This window comes from Ceratotherium simum, chromosome 4 (assembly GCF_057802395.1).
Source record: "Ceratotherium simum simum isolate JZ-2026a chromosome 4, ASM5780239v1, whole genome shotgun sequence".
NCBI lineage: Eukaryota > Metazoa > Chordata > Mammalia > Perissodactyla > Rhinocerotidae > Ceratotherium > Ceratotherium simum.
Genome location: NC_141903.1, coordinates 93,367,944 through 93,391,512, shown reverse-complemented (window position 1 = coordinate 93,391,512; position 23,569 = coordinate 93,367,944). Strand labels below are relative to the sequence as shown.

Below are 23,569 nucleotides of genomic sequence, written 5' to 3'. Positions count from 1 at the left end.
CCTTCCTCTTTCCTGCCCCTCCTCCCCAGGCCCTCCCCTGCCCTCCTCTCCCCTGCCCTTCCTGTTTCCTGCCCTTCCTCTCCCTGCCCTTCCTCCTTCCTCCTTCCTGCCCGTCCTCTCCCTGCTCCTTCCTCTTTCCTGCCCTTCCTCTCCCTGCTCCTTCCTCTTTCCTGCCCTTCCTCTTTCTTGCCCTTCCTCTCCCTGCTCCTTCCTCTCCCTGCCCTTCCTCTTTCCTACTCCTTCCTCCCCTGCCCTTCCTCTTTCCTACTCCTTCCTCCCCCTGCCCTTCCTCTTTCCTGCCCCTCCTCCCCCTGCTCCTTCCTCCCCTGCCCTTCCTCTTTCCTGCCCCTCCTCCCCCTGCCCTTCCTCCCCCTGCCCTTCCTCTTTCCTGCCCCTCCTCCCCTGCCCTTCCTCCCCCTGCCCTTCCTCTTTCCTACTCCTTCCTCCCCCTGCCCTTCCTCTTTCCTACTCCTTCCTCCCCCTGCCCTTCCCCTTTCCTGCCCCTGCCCTCCCCTGCCCTCCCCTCCCCTCCCCGGCCTCCTCACGCCGGCCCGCGCGGCCCCAGCGCCTTGGCGCCGGCAGCTCCCCGCTGGCCCGGTCACCGTCCTCCCCGGCGGCGCCGTGACCGCGCGGCCTCCCTGACGACCGTCTCCCGGCAGGCGGCCCCGGGAGGGAGGACTCTGCGGGCCCCGCCGTCCCCTCACAGGGACGCAGGGTCGCCTCACGCCCGCCGGAGCGAGGGGCGCCCGCCTCCCCCGCCTCCCCCGCCTCCGGGCAGCCCGCACCCCCAGTCCGCCCCGGGCGCCGCGGCCAGAGCGCCCGCTCCCCGGCCGGAACGTCTCCGCATCGCCCCCACGCGGCGGAAGGACCACCGCGGCGCCTCAGAACGGGTCGGCCGAGCTTCCGCGCGGAGCGGGCGAGCTTCCGGCCAGAGCGGCTTCCGGGCGGGGCGGCTTCCGGCGGGTCCGGTGAGTGCTCGGGGAGGCGGCGCTCGTCGGGAGGGGGAGCGGGGCGGGAGCCGTGTCCGCAGTCCTTGCATCCCTGGGCCGAGCGGGCGGCCGCCCGCCGCGTGGCCGGTAGTCGCGGAGTCCCGGCTGGAAGCGCGCGGTGACCGCCCGGGGTCACTGTGGGCCGGGCCGCTCGCGCTCTGGGGTGGCGGGGCCCGTCGGGCGCTCGGGTGGAGGGTGCGGTGCTCTTCCGCCGGTCTCGCGCGGTTTCCGGGCTCGCCGAGAGTTAACAGGCACCGGCCGGGCCGGGCCGGGGCGCGGCGGCTAAGCGCTCGCTCCGCTGCGGCGGCCGGGGTTCGCGGGTTCGGATCCCGGCGCGGACCCGCACCCCGCTCGTCAGCCGCGCGGCGGCGGCGGCCCGTGTACCTGGAGGAGGGGCGCGGGTGTCAGCCAGGGCCGGTCTTCCTCCCAAAATAAAGGCGCAGAGTGCAAGTGAAGTGCGGTGTCGGTGCTGACGCGACGCTGCCGCGGCCGCGTGTTTGCGTTTACAAACGTGGAGCCAGCTTCCGAGAGGCGCGGCAGAGGGGCCGCGGGCGGGCGCTGCGGCGGGGCCCGGGGGCGGCGGGGCCGGGCGGCGCCCGCTGGTCAGCAGGTTCTCGTGCCCGCAGCCCGTGCGCGGGCCGGTCCCGCGGGTCCCGAGCTCTGCTGGGGGGACGGCGCGTCCGAGCGGGGGGCTCGGCCGGGTCCGCGGCCCCGCGGCCGCCTCTGCCCGGCCGGGGCGCCCGGCTCCTCCGGGCGTCGTCCGCGGGGGCGGGGGCCCCCCCCGCAGGCCTGACCCTGGGTCCTGCAGAAGTACCCGGAAACGCGGGGCAGAGGCGAGCAGCGAGCAGCCGGGCCCCTCCCTCCCGGGGTCCAGATGCGCCTTTGTCTGCTCGCTGCCTCACTGAATGCCGCAGGGTCTTCATCTGGTCACGGTGCAGGTTTAATATCGGGTCCCTTTTTTGAAGTATGAGCCATAAGCATTTACCCTTTAAAGACACCATTTTAAGACGTTGACTGAGAAGACACACCGGGGCGGAGGGTGGTGCGGCCGTCTCCGCGCGGCGGGGCCCGGCGGCCGCCGTCCGGGGCTGTGGCGACTCTCGTCCCCGCCGCGCGTCCCCACCCCCGCGATTCCGAGGTCCTGGCCCGCGACGCGCCTACGGTGCACGCTTCTTAAAAGCTGTGAAAAGATGCGTGTTTCTCTTGGTGCCACGTGCGTGCACGAATGCTCAGTCTTTCTCTGGGATGGAGCTCCATGAGGATCTTGTAAAGTATTTTCATCCAACAACAATTACTGGATAAACTGCAAAGAGTAAGGTGGCTTTGCATTTTGAGTTTTTTTTACTTTGTGTGTTTACTTTCCTCTCTTTACTCTTCAAATTTAATTGTATGCCTTTGGTGGCGAACATCTTTAGAAAATTCACAATCTACTGATTTTTACAGGACGTTGAATAATATAATACATTTAAGAGAAAAATGGATGAAGAACCTGAAAGAACTAAGCGATGGGAAGGAGGCTATGAAAGAACTTGGTGAGCAGGGCATTCTTACTCTCTCTTCTTTAGGCATTGCGGGGTTTTTTTTTAACTTTATTGAAGTATATTTTACACATGTTAAAATTCGCCCAATTCCAGTATATAATTCAGTGATTTTTAGAAAATTTACTGAGTTGTGCAGTCATCACCATAAGTCAGTTTTAGAACATTTTCACCACCCCAGTAACTGGCTCCCTGAGGCCCATTTACAGTTAATTCCGTTCTCCAGCCCTAGGCAGCCACTGGTCTGCTGTCTGTTTCTGCCGCTTCTGGACATTTCATTTAAGTGTAATCGTATAAGTGGTCAGTTGTGTCTGGCTCCTTTCACTTAACATGCAGTTTTCAAGCTTCCTCCATGTTGTAGTGTGTCAGTAATTCATTCCTTTTATTGCTGAATAGCATTCTCTTGTGTAGTACCGTGTTTTTATTCGTCTATTCACCAGTTGATGGACGTTTAGATTGTTCACAGTTTTGGGCTGCTGTGAACGGTGCAGCTGTGAACGTTCACGTGCAGATCTTTGTGTGGACCTGTGTTTTCATTCCTCTTGGGTTAGTAAACTTTTAGCTTACCTTTTCAAGCAAGTAATTGTTGCTTATAGGGAGATTCTTAAAGAAGATGAATCAGGATCACTTAAAGCTACAATAGAAGACATTCTTTTCAAAGCAAAGAGAAAAAGGTATGCAAACGTTGTGTGGGCGTGTTAGAAAAGGTAAGATATGTTGCTTGAAGCCTTCCGTGCTCCTATACCCACTCCTCAGTGCTTCCTGTCAGCTGTGTTTCAGGGAAACTGACCTGTAGCCTTTTGAATAGGGGGAGGGAACCAGCAGCCTAGCACCTCAGCAGGGAAATGGGTCTCCAGGAACTATCCAAAATGTCTCTAATCACATGGGTCCCATAACTTAATAACTTACTTCACTAAAAAACGCAGATTAGTTGAACAGTGGTATTGATTTTTCAGGTAGTATATGGTATTCCATTAAAATGTTTGCATAATTTTAACAGAGTGTTTGAGCACCATGGACAAGTTCGTCTTGGAATGGTATGTTACTATTTTTTCTTTACTGGTACAGAACTAGTTTGGGTTAAAGAAACATTGTGGCTTGACAGAATAAACAATAGGAAAACAACCAATGTTTTAAAAGAATATATTAAAAATAGATGTGTAGAATATGTGAATACTAAATGCCATTACTAGTTCTTGGTAAAAATTATTTGCAAGTTGTCCTTATTGGAGTTTTTGTTTGTAGATGCGCCATCTTTACGTGGTAGTAGATGGATCGAGAACAATGGAAGACCAGGATTTAAAGCCAAATAGACTGACATGTACTTTAAAGGTGTAGTAAAATCATTCTAATTTACTCTAAATGTGGGGAAGGACACTGAACTTCTAGTGAATGCGTTCTTTTTTTTCCTGAGTGAATACAAACTATAGCTAAGGAGAAGTGCTCCCAGATCCTTGAGGGAAATGGTAACCAAACAGCTAATTATTTGTGCCCTTCCACCCCGAGTCAGGGTCTCACTTTATTGGTTGTCCCTTCCCTTTATTGAATCTTCATTCTCCTTTGATTTCCTTGAATCGGTCGCCTCAGCTTATAAACACGTGCAGATTATTCCTAATTTATCGAAGCCCGTTCCCAGTTCTGCCCATTCTCCTGTTTCTGTCTTCAGTGGCTCTTCTTGTTTAGATAGTTTCTGTCTTACATGTCCAGTTGGTTCCATCTTTTAAGGCATAGCTCAAACCTGTCTCACCACTTACCTTTCAAATTGAGGTTTATTTAATAGTTTAATTTTTATTTATTTAATATTTTAAAATTTATTTTTATTTAGCATTTTTACTACTGAACATTTTTTAAAAATCTGTAAGCTTAAAAATGAGAAGCAGTGCTTGATAAACAGGTTTCACAAGACATGTTTTCTGTGGTTGTTATTTTGCCCTTAGCTAGTATTTCCATTTTGTTTTCTTCAAACAGCTGTTGGAATACTTCGTAGAGGAATATTTTGATCAAAATCCTATTAGTCAGGTATGTAAATAAGTGATAGAATTCAGAATTGGATTCCTAATATTACTGCCAAATATATCTTATTTTTAAAATATTGGGCATATATTTTATGAATTATTAAGTGATCCAGATCATGTACCAGTTTCTGGTACAATTATCAATGAAAAGAAGATAACTCTAAAAGTGAAATAATGTACAGGGAACTACTAGCTAAATTTATGTGAAAAGCATCATGAAAAAAGTTCCTTACATGATATTTATTCCTTTGTAATTGCTAGTTTATTTTATATACATTCTTATCAAGAAGAAATAATTCGTTAAATTAATAATGATTTTTGTTTTTATTTTGAGATTGGAATAATTGTAACAAAGAGTAAAAGAGCTGAAAAACTGACGGAACTCGCAGGTATGCATAAAACTACCCTTACAGGACTCAGGGCCTTCGCTGTATTTACATACCTTGTGACCCTGTCATAAGGTTGTCTATGAAGTGGAATGAAGCCTCCCTGCTTGCCTCTGGGTGAAACCCTTAATAAACCCTCCATCAGACTCTCAGTGTCTGAGATGGACTGTTTTGCGTGAGTTCTGCACAGTGGTAAATAGTGTTGCAATGGATGTAAATGTGTTTTTTAAGATCTACACATTCTTATCCCCAAAGTATTAAGATAAAATTATTGTATCCATTCAGAAAATCCATTTACTCTTAAAATTATTTTTTTTTAAAGTTAAACCTCTAAAGAGCAAAGAGTATAAAAACTGAATTTTAGTTATTGTTAATGATTCAGTTTTTCTGCTTCTGTGACATGCCTAACTGAATTTTATTCCTTTAAAAGATAATAATGTCAGAGTTTCTTTGCTTTGGTATATGTGCTGATACAAATTTACATGGCTAATTCTGTTTTATTTTCTGTGAAACACACTATCCCTTAAATGTGGCTCTCAACCTTTTCTCCTTACCAAACACATAAGGGAAGTGACATCTTTAATAGTTCATCTGTAATAGTTTTTCACTATGGCGGTGGAGAGTGAAAGGTATGTTAGTCTGGAGTGATCTAAGAAACTGAGTTACAAGTAACCAAAAACATCTCCAACTACCTTAAGGGCAAAAGGGAAATTATTGGCTCAAGTTCAGAGGTGGGCTGATTTCACATACGGATGTTTCCAGGGGTCCTGGCTCTGTCTGGCTTCATTCTCTGATAGGTTTTCTGGGAGGTGAAAAGATGCCTAGTGATAGTCCCAAGCCTACATGACCCTCGTAGCCTGTAGCTTCAGCACAAGTCCCAACGGGGACTCTTATGGACTCTGCTTGTGGTCTGCCCATCCATGAGCAGTCAGAGTGGCCAGGGAAAGGAAGTATTTGTTGTAGCCTGGACTGCATGTCTGTGCCTGGAGCCAGATGGAGGCGGGGTAAGCGCCGCCTGAACGACACGTGGTCTAGGCTGGACTGTATACTGTGAGGGGAGGATGGTTGCCCAAGGAAAAGATGGAGGGCCAACCCTCCTGCTGCCACCCCACCCCCAACCCCACCCCTAGTTAATAGTAGTTTTCTGTGGATGCCAGGGAAGTCATCTGTATAAAGATGAAAAATCCTCTGGAGATGCCGGTAGGCCTCTTGAAGGCACCCTCTCTGCCCCTGATCAGAGTCACTGCTGTAAACCACACTGACAGTAATGTGGTATGCTTTTTTCCTATGCTCACAACACCATGGGAGATGACTCACACGTCATGTGTAGTAGCAAGACAGGTGGATAGAGAGCCAGGAGATGAGGTGTGCTGCACCTGCCGTTGGGTGGGCGTGTGTCTTTGGGCAAATCATTTCACTTGTTACATTTGTTTCTCACTTAAGAAATGAGGGATTTGACTTAGTGATATACTTTTCATTTTTAAAATTTTATGATTCTAAGCATAAATGCAATATGTATTAAATATGGCAAATGGTTAATATTTTAAAACTTATTCAGATAAATAACACCAAAAAGTTATACGTACATGAATGGACAAATAAGACAGATAATTCATACCAGAATAAAAAGAGAAACTAAATAACTATTAAAAAAGAAAGTTTAGCCAAACAAGTGATAAAAAAAAAACTCAACATTTTATTATTTTATATATTTTAAATGAGCAAAATAAAGTTTCAACAGCAATATATTCCTTGCTGAACCATGGAGAAACTGGTACATATAGTGCTGATAATCTGGTTAATTAGTTTAACATTTTTGTGAAAAGAGCCATAAAAATGGTTGTTCCTTGGAATTATACTTAGGAAATATTATGAAAAAATAAAAAGCCTCACTCTACAAATATGCTGTCTGCAGTGCTATGTGTAATAGTGACAAATTGGAAATAAATATTCAACAGTATGGAGGTAGTTTGATGAACTATACTATATGATAAAATTAATGATGTTTTGGTTATCATTAATTAATATGAAGACAGTGTTGAATAGGAGAAACTGTGTGAAGAATACCATATTTCACTGAATCTCAGATTCCATCGTTTGTAAGATACCTTTATTTTATGAGCCATCAAGAAGGAAACACTAGCAGTTAAACTTGGACACCATGTCAGACGACGTGGGAATTGTTCACACCAGCTTCTTGGTAATTTGACATGTCTGTCGACTGTTGTAAAGAATTCGGTGGTTTCTCCTCCCTTCATTTGTATTGCTTGGCATGAGACAGACAATCTTTTCAGATGTTACTCGGTAACAGAAGATAACACAGCTTTGTCTATTTGTGGAAATTCTCCTGTCTTAGGTCTTCTAAAGCTCCTGTTTTTCTCCCCCAAAGAAAGATACAGAGTTGCAGGCATTCTTCAACCAATGACTTTTTGCTTCACTAATAACAAATTTACAGCTACTGCTCTGTTCCATGCCTTTCTACACAAAAATAGAACCTTTTTTATTAATAACCTTTCTAAAAACACTTTAAATCGCAGTTGAACTCAACACGAATAGCACAAAGTGTACATAATGCACTTGAAGCAACAGCACGTCAACAGCCATTCATAGGTCCGCACGGGAGCAGGCAGTGACAGCTGTGTCACATCTGTTGCCTGGCTGCCAGCGATTGTCAGACATGACCTGATTTTACAGGTGTTAAAATGTGAAAATATGTTAGTTTTAAAAATGGTGAAATAAGAAAATATTAAAAGAGGTTATGGACTCTAAGTTAATGTTATTTAAAATGTGTGCTAATAGATAAAAAAAGATTTGTGTTCTATTTTTTAGTATGAAGTGAGACTTTATATAACCAACATTTCTGATAAAAGTGCAACTTGCTAAAAATGTGAATTGAAGGGATTCTGTTCTTTAGCATCATAGATATGTAAATTTTGGGAGAAACATAAATTTCTATTGTGTATATATAGAATTTTATTTGAAGTAGATTATTCCATTTCTATTTTAGGAAACCCGAGGAAACACATAACATCTTTGAAGAAAGCTGTGGATATGACGTGCCATGGAGAACCGTCTCTGTATAACTCCTTGAGCATGGCTCTGCAGACTCTAAAGTGAGGATTGTACATTTATTATTTACAATTCATTTCAAAGTTTTTTGAATGAGTTAAGTTGAAACGATAATATGTTAATGTGTGTCTCCATAAACCCAACTATGATGAAAACATTGTTAAGAGAACTGTGTAGTGTCATTTATGATGTTTAGTATGGTGTTGGCTACTGATTTTTATTTTACATTGTAGTTGGTGGGGTATATCCTTAAAGGTTTTAGTAAAATATGATTAAAACTGTAGCAGTATTCGTAATACAAAAAAAATTGTATATGGAATTTAATGTGGTATAATAATTGTGAGTTTGTTGTACGTTTATTGACTTTTATTAACTTATTTTGTGATACATCTGAAAATGAATAGCACACTTTTCCAGCATGTTTAACTTTATGTGGAATATAGCTAAGACCCCAGAGGAAGTAGTCCATGTAGTTAAATCTCATCTGTCTTATCCCCAGATAGTCTGTCCTGACTCAGATTTTTATACTTGATATAATAGGTATTTTTCTAGTTTTGAAGGAGATGAGAAGGAGGTAACACTCGTAATAAAGGAGGCACAGTAGCAGCGTCCAGGGCAAAAGCCGAGAGCCTGACAGTGAAGCTATGGCAGGAAAGCTGTAAATAACTGATAGAATGCTCCAAAAAGCATAAACATCTCCATTTAGAATGGGGAAAACAGCTGATCACATCATAAAGTCCCATAAGCCATTTAATTAAATGGTACACAAAAATTAATGTTTATGATTATTATGACTCTGAATCACCATGAGGTTAAATTAGAGTCTTTAAAAAAGAAGTATGTTACTATTGCTGGGCTGCAGGAATACACCTTAAAGTTGATCCAGATGGTGGTTGTCATACTTCCCAGCATTCACCTTAGCCTTTGTGTGAAACAAATCTACTGGAATGTAAGCTTCACAAGTTAGGGACCTTGTCAGTGTTGTTTATCACTCTAGTCCCAGAACTTAAAAGAGTATTCAATAAATATTTATTGAATGAATAAATGAATCAATGAATTTTTGTTAAGTATGTAGCTAATTTTAGAAAAATTTAAGGTATTAATATACTCATAATTCATTCCTTTGCACTGTTGAAACAAATGAGATATTCTGTAGTCTAAATGTGTGAGCCATGTGTACTGTTCCTTCTGAGTAAATTTTCGTTAGTGTAATTTGTTTTACCTGATTGGAGTGCGTTTTATCTTTCTTTAGACACATGCCCGGCCACACGAGTAGAGAAGTCCTGATCATCTTTAGCAGCCTCACGACTTGTGACCCATCTAATATCTATGACCTCATCAAGGTAGAGCCAACAATTTCTTTATAATCAAAACCAAAGTTACAAACTAAAGAGAATTCTGTAGTGAACTTACTACTAGTTTTCAGAGCATTCTACCTATTTTTCAAACACATTAATTCTTCATTGTTTTTTTTCTTCCCTCAAAACCCTTCGTTTACTTGGATTTTACGAAGACCCTAAAGGCAGCTAAAATTAGAGTGTCTGTTATTGGATTGTCTGCAGAGGTTCGGGTTTGCACTGTACTTGCTCGAGAAACTGGTGGTATGTATTTAGAATCTTCAATATTTATTCATAATTACCATGTAAGAAGTAACAATTTGTTAATTAAATTAGGATGTTTTAATCTGTTTTTAAGTTACTAAACTTAAATCAGTTTATGTCCTGAAGTCCAAAATATGGGTAGTCATCTTAAATATATCATTGATGCTATAAGATAGCATCTTGAAATGCAAGGAATTTTCAGTAGTTATGTCAGTGTTTAGAGGAAGCATTATAACTCTTGAAAAGCTAGAAGTTTCACTACATGTAATATTTTGTAAAGATCTTATAACTTGGCTTTAATTAAATTATAATTATAGTTATTCCTGGAGAAGTCAATATAGAGATATTATTTAAATAAAGTTTTTGAAAAATGATAATTTAACTCGAATATTTATTTTGAAAATATACATTTTCAGATGGTAGAACTTTTATAGAATTACATAGAAATTATAATTTGTTCTTATGTCCGGAAAGCTGATTTTTTTTCTTTTACTTTTTGTCTTGTTAGGCACATACCACGTTATTTTAGATGAAAGCCATTACAAAGAATTGCTAACGCATCATGTTAGTCCCCCTCCGGCTAGCTCAAATTCTGAATGCTCTCTTATTCGTATGGGTAAGTGTTTATTTTGTGTTATTTTAAAATAGACATTTTAAAAAATATATTTTAGCTCAAACTAGACTTTGTATTTTCATTTGCACAAGTTATCATTTTAATGTTTAAGAATTTCTTTTTTTAACTTAAATGTTTTATAATTAGAGAAAATTATGCTATTGAAGTGATTTTGGAAAATAAGAGAAGTAAAAAGAAAATGAAAACCACTGTCGTCCTTTCCCTCAGAGAACACTACTGGTTTTCTTTCATTGTTAAGGCTAGAAAGGTATAAAGAACTGCGTTTATAGAAAAATCCGGTTGTATTAAGAAATTTAAAAAATAAGCTACAAAATCCTCTGTGCTGTTTGGTCACAGCTGCATAATACAAACTGTGCATAAACGGACGGTTGCAGGGAGAGGCATGGAATTGATCGAAGTGATTTTTTTGGGGACACAAAGAAGGATGGGTTTTACATCATTTAAGAAATTTTTTGTTTTCCTCTATTTTCCGAAAATTTTATATGTTTATAATTGAAAAAGGCATAACTTTTTAAGTATAAAAAGAATCTCCTTGTTTAATATGCATTTTTTAACTGTCAGTGAGATGGAATGCTTTTCTGTCTTGTTTTTGGCCATTTATAGTGCTGGTCAACCTCTTTCCTCGTCTGTAACATGTTATTGTTGTCTGTCTCTTTATGTGTTGCAAGAGTTGAGTTAATACAGATGAAGCATTTAGAATAATGCTTGACGTAAACACACTGCGTTTTAGATATTATGTTGGCTAGTCTTTGATTTACTGATACATTTTCTTAGCCCATTTTAAAGTTATTATTTAAACTTATAATAATTTATTCTTCATGTTGGTTTGTTAGCGCCATTTAGGAATATCCACCCCTTTTCAGTCACCTGATGCAAATGTTTTTTCAGTTGGTCATTTACCTTTACCTTTGTTTGTTTTGATGTACAGATAGATTTTAAATTTTTATGTAATGAAATCTCTCTTTTTTTTATGGTTTCTGCTTTTCTTGGACTTATTTTCAGAATTTAAAAATACATATGGAAAGCAAACTATGTGGGTTTGGCTGTTCCAAAATTTTAAACACAGAAGTATATTCTTACATAAAGTGAAAGTGGGCTATGTAATAGATTCCTCCGTTGTGTTAGAAACTATTTAAAAATTACATTTTCTTTTTAAAAAGCAATATGTCTTAACTGTTATTAAATTAGAAATACACATGTGAACTTTAGAATCTGAGGTGGATGGACGGACAGACAGATCTTTCCCCCATTCCTTTCACTTTTGATTTGTCTTGTAACCTGGAATTTCAGTCTGTTTGACCGACTGTGATAAACATATCCAATAGGCGGGAAAGAGAACTTTTGTACAACTTTGTGGGCTTTGTGGTAGGAACATTTTTAGGTTCCCAGTCCTAGAATTTTGCTGTTTGCCTGGAAAAAGAAAGTAACATCTTTTCTTCTGTGAAGGATTTCCACAGCATACAATTGCTTCTCTGTCTGATCAAGATGCAAAACCTTCTTTCAGCATGGCGTAAGTAAAAACCTTGAAGCTGTCAGTGATACTTTTTTTGTGTGTGTGTGTGAGGAAGATGAGCCCTGAGCTAACATCTGACGCCAATCCTCCTCTTTTTGCTGAGGAATATTGGCCCTGGGCTAACATCTGTGCCCATCTTTCTCCACTTTATATGGGACACCGCCACAATGTGGCTTGACAAGTGGTGCATTGGTGTGCCCCCGGGATCCGGAACCTGCAAACCCTGGGCCGCCACAGCAGAGCGTGCACACTTAACCACTATGCCACCGGGCCGGCCCCCAGTGATAATATTTTTACATTTTTAATTCCTTCCTATCAGTTATAAATTTAAAATATGGGCTTGAAATATAATGGCTTTTGTAAAAGATTACCTTCTCTATAGCTGTAAAGGGTGAGGACTGTGTCTACTCCTGTGGAGTGATCTTCAGGACATGTTACTAAGTAAGACAGCGAGGGAGGGGAAAGTGTACAGTATGCTGCCAACCACCTGAGAAGAGGGTTTATATTAATAATAAAAATAGTAAGGGAAATAAAAAGTGAAAACTAAAAGATGTTTACCTAGGCAGTGTGTGGAGAAAGGCAAAGGGATAGACTCTAGATTTTCCTGAATATACCTGTTTTAACTTTGGAGCTTTACATTTTACATAATTATAAAACAAAAAAATTTAAGAAAATAATTCTTAAAAATCACAAATAAGACTGTTATCTCCAGCTGTAAAGATGTTATAGGGCCTGGATTTATCCTCCTGCCTCCTGCCAGAGAGCCAGACAAGATACACAGAACCATGGTTTCCAGACATTGGGCAGCAGGTTCAGATAGCGATCCCTCAAAGAAGGGAACGAGCAAGGGGGGCCCTGTGACTGCAGCTCACTGTCTGGAGAGACTCAGGCTGCTGTGCAGGGACGGGGACCCCACACAGAGCCAGGATGTCTTCTCTATTGAAGAACAGAGTTCAGAGTTTGAACTCTATTCGTATTCAGGAGAACATGAGCATAAGAGATATGGAAGGTAGAAAAAAGACCAAATCTAATTTGTAGGGATGAAGAATACAGTGTCTGAGATGACAATACACCGGATGGGATTAACAGCAGATTAGTCACTGAAGAAGAAAAGAGTAGTGAATTCAGAGACATTAATGGAACCTACTGAAAACAAAAATGCAGAGAAAAAAAAGAAAAAATGAACAAAGTGTAAGTGAACTATGAAACAACTTGAAGACCTTGGTGTCAGGTAGCATACTTTCCTCTGCTCTGACTATTCACATCTTTATATATCGCTTCTAAAGCAGTGTTTCCCCCACAGGCACCTGGATAGCAGCACCGAGCCAGGGCTCACATTAGGAGGCTATTTCTGCCCCCAGTGTCGGGCGAAGTACTGTGAGCTTCCCGTGGAGTGTAAAATCTGTGGTGAGAGACCAGCTGTTCCTTACCCGTTAGATTAGTCTTGAATAACTTGTTTCTTATATTGCTGTTGAAATAAATGTAAATATTAAGTTCTGCCTGTGTTTCTGGATTTCATCTTTGAGAAGAGAAGTAGGTTACTTCTTTTACCGAATGGCCAGTACTCAATTTCTAAGAATAAACATAGCATTCTAGAAGAGGTTCCTGATTCTCTTCCTGAAAAAAGTGTGTTCTTTAAAGGCTGTGCAGATCTAGTAGACATTTTTGCAGCTCTTACCTGCATAAAATAAATATATATAAGGAGAATGAGGAATTAAAGTAGTAGAATCATATAATTTTATTTCATTTATAAGTAAGCAGATAGGCCAGGAGAGGTCACATGCCTAGTGACAGAACTAAGACTCCATCCTGAAATCTCCTTTTATGGCCACAGGTGATAAACTGAAGAAATGAATACTTGCAGTCCTAAAAATACTTGAAAATATTTACCCTGAATTATATCATTTGACATTTCTGCCATCGTCTTTATGAGGTTTGGGCTATTAAACATGTCTCTCTGCTTTCTATGTTAGGTCTCACTTTGGTGTCTGCTCCCCATTTGGCACGATCTTACCATCATTTATTTCCTTTGGATGCTTTTCAAGAAGTTCCCCTAGAAGAACATAATGGAGAAAGGTATATGAGTTTTGATTAATTTATATCTAAGTGGTAGAGTAATGTGTGAATAGCTGGTCTAGTGGTTAAGATCCAGCGCTGTCACCGCCGAGGCCTAGGTTTGTTTCCTGGTCAGGGAACCTCACCACCCATCTGTCGGTTGTCACACTGTGGCGGCTGCGTGCTGCTGTGATGCTGAAAGCTATGCCACCAGGATTTCAAATACCAGCAGGGTCACCCGTGGGGGACAGGTGTCAGCGGAGCTTCCAGACTAGACAGACCAGGAAGAAAGTCCTGGCCACTCAGTTCCGAAGAAATTGGCCATAAAAACCCTGTGAATAGCAGCGGAGCATTGTCTGATAGAGCGCCAGAAGGTGAGAGGATGGCGCAGAGAGACTGGGCAGGGGTCTGCTCTGCTGCACACGGGGCCCCCAGGAGTCAGAATCCACTTCAGGGCACTAGCAGCAAAATGTTTGAATACGTTCTTAGTACGTTAAAAAAGATAGTCATGTTAACCTGGGCAAGATTGCTTCTAATATAGAAAATAAGACATAGAATGCCTTGGTTGTGGGGCCTGCCTGGTGGCGCAAGCGGTTAAGCGTGCGCGTTCCGCTTTGGCGGCCCGGGGTTCGCAGGTTCAGATCCTGGGCGCACACTGACACACTGCTTGTCAAGCCATGCTGTGGTGGTGTCCCATGTAAAGTGGAGGAAGATGGGCACGGATGTTAGCTCAGGGCCAATCTTGCTCAAGAAAAAAGAGGAGGATTGGCATGGATGTTAGCTCAGGGCTGGTCTTCCTCACAAAAAAAAAAAAAAAAAGAATGCCTTGGTTGTGACTGAAATGACTCATTATTAAACAGATCTGGGTCTCCAGAAATGTACCAATTTCCCTAAACCCATTTGTGGATAGTAAGGGGGTAGTATGCTGGTAAATCAGCTCTCCAGAGAGAAAAAACAAGCCCTGATTTGTAGCAATTGCTGATTTCCATGGTATAAAACTGGAGCATTTATCCAGAAGGTCTAATATCAGGATAATATGAGAATAAAGAAAAGGTCAAATGAAGAGTAGGAAAGAAATAGTTCAAGGACATTTTCTACTACTGAAGGACAGAACTTTCTCGATTGAAAGGGACGGTCAAGTGCCTAACATATATAAAGTATATCACTGTGAAATTTCAGAATACACAGCAAAATATTAACTCTAGACATTCTGGAGAGGGAAAGTTAGGTCACAGAATTTGGAATGAAAATTGTTTGTCTTCTCATCATCAACACTGGATGCTGACAGGGAGCAATTTCCTTCAAAATTTGGAGTGAAAGTTATTACCAACGCAAATTATATGCCCAGCCAAGCTATCAACTAAATGTAGGTAAAATAGAGAAATTTTCAAACTTAAGGTCTCAAAAAGAGACTTTGGGGAAGCTGTGGTAGAGATGATTCAAAGGAACTGAGAAAGAGAATGAATGACAGTAGGAATATTTATCTAATTCAGAAGTGGCTAAAGAAGTCTGAGGATGATGGTAAGGGGAGATCCCAGTATGACAGTGTGTGTCAGAATGGGGAACAGCAGTCCAGTTTGGAGAAGGTCAGAGTGCTCCAGGAGAGATTTCACCAAGAGGAGGAAACTATAGAATTCCTGATGTGGTAAACTTAACCAGAGGATGTTTAGACTTCTCAGGGAAAGGTTAGGGCTGAGTTAGTGGTAGCTACATAGAAAACTAAGCTTGTGAATAACAATACCGTTGTTAACTCCAGCAAAAAATGTTTTACAGAGGAAAAGTTGCATTACATGGCTGAACTGAATATGTTTATATAATCATGATAAACTAAACATTTAACGTTGTTCTATCCAAAATGATTTAACTGCATAGAAAAAGAATTGAGAATGATATTAGTTATGCATGTACTTGCGATTGGTTCAAGAGTTTGAAAGAATTAAATTCTCATCTTCTGTAGTGGGAGGTTCATAGCCAGTGCCTGTGGAAAAATCAGGAGAGCACCATAAGCATAGGTAACTCGCAAACAGCCAGAAGTGTTGACAGCTCTGGGGAGCTGGAAATGAAGTGGGGTTGGGGGGCGGGGAACTGCTACTTTTTGTAATAAGTTTTGAGAACTTGTAACTCTTTAAGCTATTCCTTGAAAATGAATCCCTTAGGTATCCCTTATATTCAGTAAATTAACTTCTGTCCATCTAGAATTGTACCAGCTGGCCATTATCTTTGGGAGAGTTGAAGAACAGTCCCTCAAATCATTTTCTGTAGGGCTAAGTTCCCTCATGGAATCCCAGTGGAGAAGGCATGCTCATAGTTAACCTGGATGAAAATAAAATAAAAAATTTATTTTTCGGGGCCGCCCCGGTGGCACAAACGGTTAAGTGCGTGCGCTCCGCTGCAGTGGCCCAGGGTTCGCCGGTTCGGATCCCGGGCACGCACCGACGTACTGCTTGGCAAGCCATGCTGTGGCGGCATCCCATATGAAGTGGAGGAAGATGAGCACAGATGTTAGCCCAGGGCCAGTCTTCCTCATCAAAAAGAGGAGGATTGGCAGATGTTAGCTCAGGGCCGATCTCCCTCACAAAAAAAAAAAAAAAAAAAAAATTTATTTTTCAAGTGCTATTTTGGGCTGACTGTCAGATGACCTTAGGATATACTGTGGAATTTTCTTAAATTAGTAGTGTTCTTACCTCTTTCTCCTAAAAGTCATGTATAAAGATAATTACTTATTAACTGAAGGATTCTTGTTATTGAGATTTTGCTGAGCTGTTTTAATGAGTGAATTCTAAACAAAATGATTCTTAAACTTTCTTTTGCAGATTTTGTTATGGATGTCAGGGGGAATTGAGAGACCAACATGTAAGTTCGTGTGCTTTCTAAACATTAAGTATTGTGTAAGAAATACTGAAGAGATAATATGACAAGTTTTCAGTAGATTGTTGAAGCCCAGGCTCATATCGGTTATTCCTCAGAAGTATAGTAGCCCCTGGTGGAGATGAAACAGAGCACAAGAGTTTCAGCAGTTGTTTTGTAATTCTGCGTTCTAACTTTGCTGTATAGACATTTTAGTACTTGAAACTGTCTTCAGTCTGAGGATGACCTGCGTTTAGTTTGGAAGTATTCAAAGTGTTTTCTCCATACTGTACTTCAGGCTCTGTCAGAACTCATTTTGACTTGCCATTTAAGGTGGCCACAGACCTAAGGTTATTCCCCATTGTGCCAATGAAAAATGTTTTTAAAAATTTTGAAGGTGGTCAATTTGAATATATAAACTTATCTAAAGATGCAAATAAGATAGATCCTTGCCTGGTTTTAATTTTTTATTAATTTAATTACATGTCCATATTTAAAACTATGCTTTATAAACTATATAAAATATTAGTTGGAAGGATTGCTTATTTATTCCACGCTCACATTTCATAAAACAATTTTATTGACTTTTACGTGCCTCTTTGATGTCAGTAGATTCATCCTCACTAGAACAACTTTTGAATCATTTGACAGTTTTAAGAACATACCATCTTCTGTGCTGTTTGAGATTTAGTGAGTTTGAATCTGTGTATGATGCTGCCCTGGAAATTTTACCCCCCAGCACAAGTATCCATATATGTAATATTGATAGAATAGTGGTTTTTTTCTTTTTATTTGTTTTATAGGTGTCTTTTGCCATATTTTTTAATGGTTTAATTAAAAGGGGAATATAGCTTTTGCAGTTGTGAGGTCATTCTCCAGGAATAACTAAATCTGTGTTAAATTTTTGTGCTTCTCTTTTTAATTGAATCAGTCAGATGGCCTCTCGAAGCATTCAAAACTAGCACTCATTTCAAGTCCATGTGTCTTCCCCAAATACTTACTTAAAATGAAGTAATTGAGAGTGTCCTGTAATAGAAGAGACTTTAAGGACTCAAAAACAGTTATTCCCTCAGTTCTAAGGAGTAATATTTTTGGAAAAAAGCCATGGCCTTAGATTAGAGAATCTACAGGACATTGGAAGTAATCGGGTGGGTGGGTGGGTGGGGAACTGATGCAGAGACAAGGAGCAGAGCACTTGAGTGTCTCCTGCCTGTGCTGTGCTTGCGTCTGGAGCCTGCCTTCTGAACGTGCCCTCCTCCTCTCTGCAGGTCTATGTCTGCACCACGTGCCGACACGTCTTCTGCGTGGACTGCGACGTGTTCGTCCACGACTCTTTGCATTGCTGTCCTGGCTGCATACACACGATGCCAGCTCCCACAGGTGTTTGACTCCAGCAGGTGGCACACCTGTACGTGCTAAAGAGAAACTTGCAGTTGTAAATAAAATGTCTTGAGAAGAAGCTCCAATTAAAACACAAAGAACAGTCCAAAAGGAAAATCTGACTTAAGAAACTTTTTGCTAAGAAAATGTAGTATTTTATTTAATTTAAAAGTTTGTGTTTTGTCACAGAAATGGCTGGAATTCAGTAGTATTTCATTCAGTTTTGTTTTCTATTATTTTGAGTTATGTTTTCAAAGTTGTTATATGTTATTGTATTTAAGTTACTTATAATAATTAAATTGATGTGATAATTGTTTTATAGTTAAATACAGAATCTGATTTTTATTCATTTTTAGTGTAAAAAGAAAATTAGGTATAAGTGTAAATTCAGTGTAAGATGAAATGAATCCATAGTTATGAAATTAATACATATGCAATTATATACTGCTCTACCCCAAGGGGTCTTTTTTGGCTTAACAAACAATCAGAATATAGTTATAAAAGTAATACACCTGAAATTAAAAACAGGGCTCTTTTTAGGCTGATACATTCAACATCTCAGGATTGCCGTGGCCACACCTGCCACCGGTTTGCTCAAAGGATGTTACCCAAGAGCAGCGCGCCGCCAGGAGGCAGCATCAGGCTGTCCTCCTTCTGGGCAAGTCCTGTAGCCGCTTACCCAGCACAGCCTCGGTGCCAAGCCGAGTGCTCAGCTGCAGGCAGGCCTCAAGGAGCCAGCATCTCCTTTTTGTTTTGTTTTGTTTTTTTGTGAGGAGGATCGGCCCTGAGCTAACATCTGATGCCAATCCTCCTCTTTTTTTGCTGAGGAAGACTGGCCCTGGGCTAACATCTGTGCCCACCTTCCTCTACTTTATATGGGACGCTACCACAGCATGACCTGACAAGCAGTGCATCGGTGCACTTCCGGGATCCGAACTGGTGAACCTCGGGCCGCCAAAGCGGAGCCTGCGCGCTTAACCACTTGTGCCACTGGGCCGGCCCCAGCGGCATCTCTTATAACAGTTCCATCAGCACAGCTTCCAGGGTCCCCATGAGGGACGTGTTAGTGTTCAGAGTCACTGCACTCAGGAAAGCCTGAAGCCCGAGGTTCCCATCACACTGTCTGTGGGGCCCCCAGTCCAAGTGCAGGTCAGTGATCAGTTTTACCTAAGCAAAGCTGCCTGGACACAAAGTTGGCATTCCTGCCTTTATCAGTTTCCATGACAACAGAGGAACACTTCACTGAAGGTGAGGTTCAGGCAGTGAGGGAAAAGGTCTTGTTAACCTTTCACCCTCATATGCTAAACCTGTTGCTTTAAGGCTTCCTCTGTAATAACTGGTAATGTATTTTACTCCATGAGGTAGGTCTGAGACCGCTGTTTTGTTGTTTGGTGTCTAGGCCTGGTTTACCGCCGAGTTTAGGCTAATGAGGCCGGCGTTGTGGTGTCTGTCCCTGTTAGCCCCACTCAGGTTCACACCAGGGACTATGTAACTAAACCTCTTCAACCTTCCCACTCTGGTGTCAGAGAGACTTGGGTGAGAATGTGTGTCGAGTCTGCGTGTCAGGTTCAGTGCGGACACAGAGCTGTTTTCAGGGACCACCCTGTGGAGAGCGAATCAGGTTTCCATGGCAAAGGTGTGTTCATTTTATATCTACAAACTTCAGTCGCTCTAGATTGAGTTTCACTATGACATTCATAATTTTATAAATAACAGTTCTTAATGAGAAATATCAGTCATGCTACCCTGGAGCGTCTATTCCATAAATCTTGGATAGAGCCCAGAAATAAGCATTTTTAACAGCATGCATGCCAGCACACACACGGACAAAGACATAATATGACCAAAGTAACAGAGCTCTCTGCTGGGAGTCGTGTTCTCTGAGCCCAGAGCCAAATAGTTCTTGGCGTGGAAACAGGCTTCAGCTCTAGGCAACCAGGTAACCGCTGTCTGCCTTCTGCTTTGTCAACAGAGGTGTCAGTGGCTTGTAGGAGACGCCTCCAACATGGTCAGAGTATTCTGCCTCCCCTTACCTGACTTAGAAGAAAGGCCACAAGTGGTCACCTCTTGGAAAGTTACTAGAAATATGTTAGAGACACACCCTCACTCCTGCATATAAAAGGAACATTCAGTGCCCTTTTGGCTGCTTTATCTCTTTCTACAGTTTTATATTTCATTTGCATACTTGATAAAGTTAAGGTGAATATTTTAGTTATGCTTAAGGTGGAATTTCCTTTCTCACAATTGTAAAGAAAATCCTGACTTAAGATTACAGAAATAGAAACGGTGATCTGAGACTGTTAGTTCTGGACTTTAATTTCCCTCTTGAACTCCACAATATGCTACAATAGTGAAGGAAACTACCACGAGAGATCTTTCTGAACAGTATGTCTTTCTGAGTCCTGTTGTTTGATTAATTAGAAAACTCCTTAATACTTAAAATTCATTATAGAAATTAGATTTATTTTAAATGCATACATTTTACATCATATTCTTTTTTATTTGGCCTGACGATCTTGGTCTTTTAATGAAACATTTAGTCCATTTATATGTCATGTGTCTACTGATATATTTGGGTTTAAATTTACCATCTTTGTGCAATTTGTTTCAACTATTCTGTGTTTCCCTTTCTCTTCTTTCTTGCCTTTTTTTAGATTATTTTCCACCATACTATGTTTTTCCTCAACTAGTTTGGAAATTGTATACTCTATTTTTATTCTTTTAGTGGTTACCCTAGAAATTACAATACACACCATTTCTTTCTTTCTTTTTTTGTGTGTGTGTGAGAAGATCAGCCCTGAGCTAATATCTGCTGCCAATCCTCTTTTTGCTGAGGAGGATTGACCCTGGGCCAATATCCCGCCCATCTTCCTCTAATTTATATGGGACGCTGCTGCAGCATGGCCTGACAAGGCAGTGTTGGTGCGTGCCGGGATCCAAACCTGTGAGACCCACACTTAACCACTACGCCACCGGGCCGGCCCCCTACACACCGTTTCTTAACTTGGGTCCCCCCAAAGCAGAACCCGAGGCAAAGACGAAAGTGTTGTTCCTTTATTTGGCGGTGCAGATCCGGGGAAGTGCAGGGAGGGAAGATGAGGGAGAGGGAGGCGAGGAGAGTCCTGATGCCGTATGCTGCCACGGTGGCCAGGCTTGGTGACAAGCTGTGGAGTCGTGCGAGTCTCCCAGCAAGTGTGTTCACTTAAGAGTGTGGGACTTCTCCAGAAGGTTTATATGGAGAAACTGCCCCTCTGAGCAGTCCATCAAAGGGAGGAAGGAGGAGTAATGGAATTCCTAACTAATTCCATCCTGCATTCCCCACTGGCCAGGGTCTGCTACGTGGGGCTGTCACTGGTCCCTGGGGAACTGCTCAGGAAGCCAGATCTCACGCTCAGTGGTGTGGCACTGTGGCCGGCTTCCGAAGCTGGAGGGGAAGCCGGGGCAGACCGGCTTGGTGTACTTCGGCGTGGGCTGCGCCCGCTCAGGCGGCTGGGCAGAGCAGCAGCAGCAGCGCTGAGAAGGCGGCGGCCGGGGAACCTGAGGCGGCCTCGGACCTGTGTGCCGTGCTCACTCGTCAGGTCACCATCTTAGGTTGCTGCGTGCCCACACCCTCCTCAGACAGTACATCGAACGTTGCTCACCTCTTCCTCATGTCGGAGTTATCGTTGTTGTGTATTTCTTTTTTTTTTTTTTTTTTTAAGATTTTATTTATTTTATTTTTCCCCCCAAAGCCCCAGTGGATAGTTGTGTGTCGTAGCTGCACATCCTTCTAGTTGCTGTATGTGGGACTCGGCCTCAGGATGAACGGAGAAGTGGTGCCTCGATGAGCACCCGGGATCCGAACCCGGGCCACCAGCATCGCAGCGCACGCACTTAACCACCAAGCCACAGGGCCGACCCTGTGTATTTCTTTTTTTCTGTTTCACAGGACTAATATGTGTTTTAATGTTTATTAAGATTTAATGACATATTTACCACTTTTGTGGCTCCTCATTTCTTCTTACATCTCAGATCTATTTAGGATCATTTTTCTTTGACCTGGAGTACATCCTTCAGCATATACCAGTGTTCAGGGTATGTAGTATGCTACCTGTTGCCTAAGGAAGAAGGAAAAATAAGAATATATATTTGTATTAACAAAAAGAAACACTGGAAAACAATAGAGAAAATCAATGAAACCAAAAGTTGCTTCAACAAAATTGACAAATCTTTAGCTAGATTGAGCAAGAGGAAAAAAGAGAGAAGACTCAAATTACTAAGATCAAGAATGAAGAGGAGACATCAGCATGGCCCTCACAGACGTAAAGGCTGAAGGGAGCACTGCAAACCGATTGTGGTGAGGACACGGCCCTTCTGAGTCGCTGACTCGGCATCATGGTGACAGCCCTGCTCACACCGAGTCAGGGCGCTGAGAGAGGGAGCTGAGCTGAGGATTCCCGCATAAGTGCCCCTTTATTCCCCCTGGGGCACCTTCTAAAATAACCACTTAGAGTCCAGCCCAGAAAAATGAGAGACTTCCTCCCCAACCGCCTTGTAAGTGACAGGTGCTTGCCATCCTGCTCTCCATCTCCTGCTCGCTGGTGACCTGGGAAGGAGGACTGCCCCTGCCCCCGCTCACCGCACCCCCTCTTCTGGGATCTGTAAGTAATAAGTCTGTGACTTTACTTCCTTCATGTGAGTGTACTGAAACTGCACCTTCCCTCGAAATGACCCCAGGGTTTTACTTCCCCAAAGTGGGAGCTCAGTGCAGAGGGAGCTGCCTGCAGCCCCACGGGGACCGTGTGCCTCTCACTCAGCAGGTCGTAATCTGGGTGTTCTTAATTCAGTACACCAGCCACAGGCCCCCCACATACAACCGGGAGAAAGGAGCGCGTGTCAGTGGGTACAGGGTTTCTTTTGCACTGATGAAAATGTCCTGAAATTGATTGTGGTGGTGATTGTTCAACTCTGTGAACACACTAACCACCGTTGATCTGTACACTTGGGTAAGTGGTGCGGTATATGAGGTGTATCTCAACAAGGCTGTCCTTAACACAAGGAACGCTGGAGGAACACATGGGGGCTAACACAAGCAGCTGCCCCGGCGGGGAGCACAGAGGGTGTGAACGCAGGGAGCGGGGAGAATTCGTTTTTAATATTTTCGTATAGTTTAAATTTTTGAGCCATATAAACAAATTAAGTATTCAAAAATAATAGAATTTATGGAATCCTGAGAAGTTGTGGTGAAGCAAATGAAAATAATGAGGTAGCTAATGTTAGCTTTAGCTGAGGGCCTGAACAAGAACACAAAAGCAGTCGTGTCCATCAAGTGAGCCGGGAAGTGGGAAGTGTGGAGCCGGAGGCTGAGGGGAACTGAAAGTTTCTTGTTCACTTCCTTGGGTCGTGGTCCAAACAGTACATTTCCCACCCATATGTGGCAATATGTGCACCGTCTCTATCTTGTTGTGGCCTCGTTTGCCCTTGAGAATGACCACGTCCTCCCAAGGAGAAGGTGGCAGTACCGTCTGGAGGCTGAGGAAGAGAAGCAGTTAGATGAAAAGCA

The 23,569-nt window shown here is 42.6% G+C and overlaps 1 protein-coding gene across 4 annotated transcripts; it reads left to right on the top strand.

Moving 5' to 3' along the window:
* The first annotated feature begins 833 nt into the window (after window positions 1-833).
* GTF2H2 (general transcription factor IIH subunit 2) lies at window positions 834-18,354 on the top strand. Of its 4 annotated transcripts, none has more exons than XM_014779728.2 (16): window positions 834-968; window positions 2,433-2,521; window positions 3,124-3,201; window positions 3,528-3,564; window positions 3,773-3,859; window positions 4,496-4,546; window positions 4,877-4,931; window positions 7,936-8,041; window positions 9,250-9,340; window positions 9,511-9,598; window positions 10,107-10,214; window positions 11,679-11,742; window positions 13,049-13,152; window positions 13,719-13,821; window positions 16,614-16,653; window positions 17,916-18,354. In XM_014779728.2, the coding sequence occupies exons 2-16, from the start codon at window positions 2,466-2,468 to the stop codon at window positions 18,033-18,035; spliced, it is 1,188 nt and encodes a 395-aa protein (XP_014635214.1). In that variant the 5' UTR covers window positions 834-968; window positions 2,433-2,465; the 3' UTR covers window positions 18,036-18,354. The 4 variants fall into 4 exon arrangements, with proteins under 4 accessions (XP_014635214.1, XP_087286350.1, XP_087286349.1 ...); XM_087430223.1 differs by lacking the exon at window positions 834-968 and adding an exon at window positions 1,704-2,306; XM_087430222.1 differs by lacking the exon at window positions 834-968 and adding an exon at window positions 1,705-2,301.
* The last annotated feature ends 5,215 nt before the right edge of the window (window positions 18,355-23,569 follow it).

Excerpts from the sequence above, each read along its gene's own strand:
- GTF2H2 (XM_014779728.2), top strand. The coding sequence starts at position 2,466 with ATGGATGAAGAACCTGAAAGAACTAAGCGATGGGAAGGAGGCTATGAA. Across the intron at positions 3,202-3,527 it reads TTCAAAGCAAAGAGAAAAAG|AGTGTTTGAGCACCATGGAC; the intron begins GTATGCAAACGT and ends TAATTTTAACAG. Across the intron at positions 10,215-11,678 it reads ATGCTCTCTTATTCGTATGG|GATTTCCACAGCATACAATT; the intron begins GTAAGTGTTTAT and ends TCTTCTGTGAAG.